At 38.3% G+C, this 3,236-nt stretch overlaps 1 protein-coding gene across 3 annotated transcripts in view; it reads left to right on the forward strand.

Annotated features, from left to right (window-relative positions):
* Nucleotides 1-1,568: 1,568 nt before the first annotated feature.
* Nucleotides 1,569-3,236, forward strand: part of cpsf3 (cleavage and polyadenylation specific factor 3) — a 9,637-nt gene continuing 7,969 nt past the window's right edge. Inside the window, exons 1-3 of one of the 3 annotated variants that reach the window (XM_034580626.1) lie at nt 1,575-1,635; nt 1,680-1,810; nt 3,155-3,218. In XM_034580626.1, the coding sequence (XP_034436517.1) occupies nt 1,740-1,810; nt 3,155-3,218 (135 nt within the window). In that variant the 5' untranslated portion in view covers nt 1,575-1,635; nt 1,680-1,739. Of the gene's footprint in view, nt 1,811-3,154; nt 3,219-3,236 lie in introns of all 3 variants that reach the window. The other 2 variants (XM_034580625.1, XR_004613347.1) reach the window with 2 other exon arrangements.

A 3,236-nucleotide genomic window follows, 5' to 3' on the forward strand; every position in this document is an offset into this window, starting at 1 on the left:
TTGTGGTTGTTGTGTTTTTTTGTTATCAAGTTTTTTTACAGCTCGCAGAACTTTTTTAAAAATTCTCTAAAGGTTCTGAAGAATCTGTCCGAAAGAATTTTGTGGAAAAATGTTTCAAAATATGCTGCGGAAAAAAAACCTGAAGTGTTAAATTCATTCAAGTATTTATTCCATAGACGGTAAATAAAGATTGATCGCCCCCTGGTGGCTGGCTGCAGTGTGATCATAAGCTTACTCATGATTGGTCAAAAGCATGTATGGAACCTCAATACACAGACTCTGACTGCAAATGACGTCATCACCACAAGATGGCAGCGTTTGTATCGAGATCATTTGGTTTCATTGAGGAAGTGAAGATGTGTCTTTATTTAGTCTTTGATCTTTATTTAAAGTCTTTGATTTATCTCAGTAGTAAGACCATTTAATGAACCATTTAAAAATCTACACTGACCAAAGGTATGTGGACAGAGGAGATCTATAATCATAATATATGTATCACTCATATGGAGATGTCCACTTACTTTTGGCAGAAAATGTTTCCTCTGTGACGACCTCTTCTTTGACAGCCTGTGTGTGTGTGTGTCTCTTTGCTGTCTGTGTGTGTGTGTGTGTCTCTTTGCTGTCTGTGTGTGTGTGTGTGTGTCTCTTTGCTGTCTGTGTTTGTGTGTGTGTCTCTGTCTGTCTGTGTGTGTGTGTGTGTCTCTTTGCTGTCTGTGTGTGTGTGTGTGTGTGTGTGTCTCTTTGCTGTCTGTGTGTGTGTGTGTGTGTGTGTTCCCCTCTTGCTGCTGTGTGGTTGCAGGTAGGAGGACTAACACTCATATTAAGTCTTTTTGGTTGTGTTTGTTGATATAATACATTTATATTGTTTTTCCCATTAACACTGGGTCATGACACCTGAAACCAGGAAATATCCTGATCCTTCCTGTTTCCATGATTACTAGAGAAACTCTGTATTAGCTTTATAATTGATTTTATTCATCCTCTTTTTAAACCGTGTCAATAAAAACTTTCCACACTGTTTTCTTTTGTTTTTCTGTTGCTCCTGTAAAAATAATCTTTTCTTTGACCTGGATACCAACTCTTCTTTTTCTGATTCTATTTCTCTTCATCTTTCTCTTTGTTCTCCATGCCTCTCTTCTTTTCTCCGGGGAGAAGATCCAGGACTTTCCAGATTTCTTCTTCTTTAACATTGTCACTGATTTCTCAGAAAATAATTAATGGATCTTGATGAAAACAAGCAGACTGATATTTAAGAGTTGATCCAAATAAAAATGTAGTGAATTTAAATGTGTTTTCATGAGGAGACGTGTGAACTCTACTGAGTGATGGGGGAAAAAACGTTTTTATCAATAATAATAATAATATCTTGCATTTATATATCGCCTTTCACAGGACCCAATGATAATACAGAAAATTAGTAACGACGACTGTAAAGATTTATCTAGAAAATTCAGTGTTTATACAAATTTAAGTGTTTTATTTATTTATTTCCTGGACGCAGGAACTTATTTCCTCTCAGACCAGAGAGGAACCAGAGTTTTAAGTGGTGTGAGTACACGGGCAGATTTACAGCACGGACCGGAAGTGTTCAGTGTGCTGCAGCGGGTGAGGCTGTGAAGTATCAACGGAGTATTGACGAAGTATCAACAGAGTATCAACGGAGTATCAACGGAGTATTAACGGAACATTAACGGAACATTGACCGGTTTATTTGATTCTTTGTCGGCTTTGTTGAAAACATGGCGGCGAAACGTAAAAGTGACGTCAACGTTCCTGCGGAGGAAAGTGATCAGCTGCTCATTCGCCCGCTGTAAGTTCATCTTCATCTTCATCAGAGTTCATCTTCATCAGAGTCTGAGTTCATCTTCATCTTCATCAGAGTTCATCAGAGTCAGAGTCAGAGTTCATCTTCATCAGAGTCTGAGTTCATCTTCATCCAGAGTCTGAGTTCATCTTCATCTTCATCAGAGTCTGAGTTCATCTTCATCAGAGTTCATCTTCATCAGAGTCAGAGTTCATCTTCATCAGAGTCTGAGTTCATCTTCATCTTCATCAGAGTCTGAGTTCATCTTCATCAGAGTTCATCTTCATCAGAGTCAGAGTTCATCTTCATCAGAGTCTGAGTTCATCTTCATCAGAGTCTGAGTTCATCTTCATCCAGAGTCTGAGTTCATCTTCATCAGTCTGAGTTCATCTTCATCAGAGTTCATCTTCATCCAGAGTCAGAGTTCATCTTCATCAGAGTCTGAGTTCATCTTCATCAGAGTCTGAGTTCATCTTCATCTTCATCAGAGTCTCAGTTCATCTTCATCAGAGTCTGAGTTCATCTTCATCAGAGTTCATCTTCATCAGAGTCTGAGTTCATCTTCATCAGAGTTCATCTTCATCAGAGTCTGAGTTCATCTTCATCTTCATCAGAGTCTGAGTTCATCTTCATCAGAGTCTGAGTTCATCTTCATCTTCATCAGAGTCTGAGTTCATCTTCATCAGAGTTCATCTTCATCTTCATCAGAGTTCATCTTCATCAGAGTCTGAGTTCATCTTCATCAGAGTTCATCTTCATCAGAGTCAGAGTTCATCTTCATCAGAGTCTGAGTTCATCTTCATCAGAGTTCATCTTCATCCAGAGTCTGAGTTCATCTTCATCCAGAGTCTGAGTTCATCTTCATCAGTCTGAGTTCATCTTCATCAGAGTTCATCTTCATCCAGAGTCTGAGTTCATCTTCATCAGAGTCTGAGTTCATCTTCATCTTCATCAGAGTTCATCTTCATCCAGAGTCTGAGTTCATCTTCATCAGAGTCTGAGTTCATCTTCATCCAGAGTCTGAGTTCATCTTCATCAGTCTGAGTTTATCTTCATCAGAGTCTGAGTTCATCTTCATCAGAGTCTGAGTTCATCTTCATCAGAGTCTGAGACTCACTTTAAACTGAGTATTTTCTCTGTTAATACAAGTGTTGACTAATGAAGATATACACATGTATTTATATATTCATGGTATAATTTATTACTACACATATATATATATACATTGATTAATACGTTGCTGTTATTACAGGAATTTCCCAGTTTGGGATCAATAAATTAAAAGTTTAGTTGTTATTTAAAAAACTTGTGGATTTAATTTGGACAGAAAATGTCTCTGTTTGTGTCCAGAGGAGCAGGACAGGAAGTGGGACGGTCCTGCATCATCGTGGAGTTCAAGGGACGAAAGATCATGGTAACGTTGTTATCACGT

Source organism: Hippoglossus hippoglossus, chromosome 24 (genome assembly GCF_009819705.1).
Source record: "Hippoglossus hippoglossus isolate fHipHip1 chromosome 24, fHipHip1.pri, whole genome shotgun sequence".
Taxonomy (NCBI): domain Eukaryota; kingdom Metazoa; phylum Chordata; class Actinopteri; order Pleuronectiformes; family Pleuronectidae; genus Hippoglossus; species Hippoglossus hippoglossus.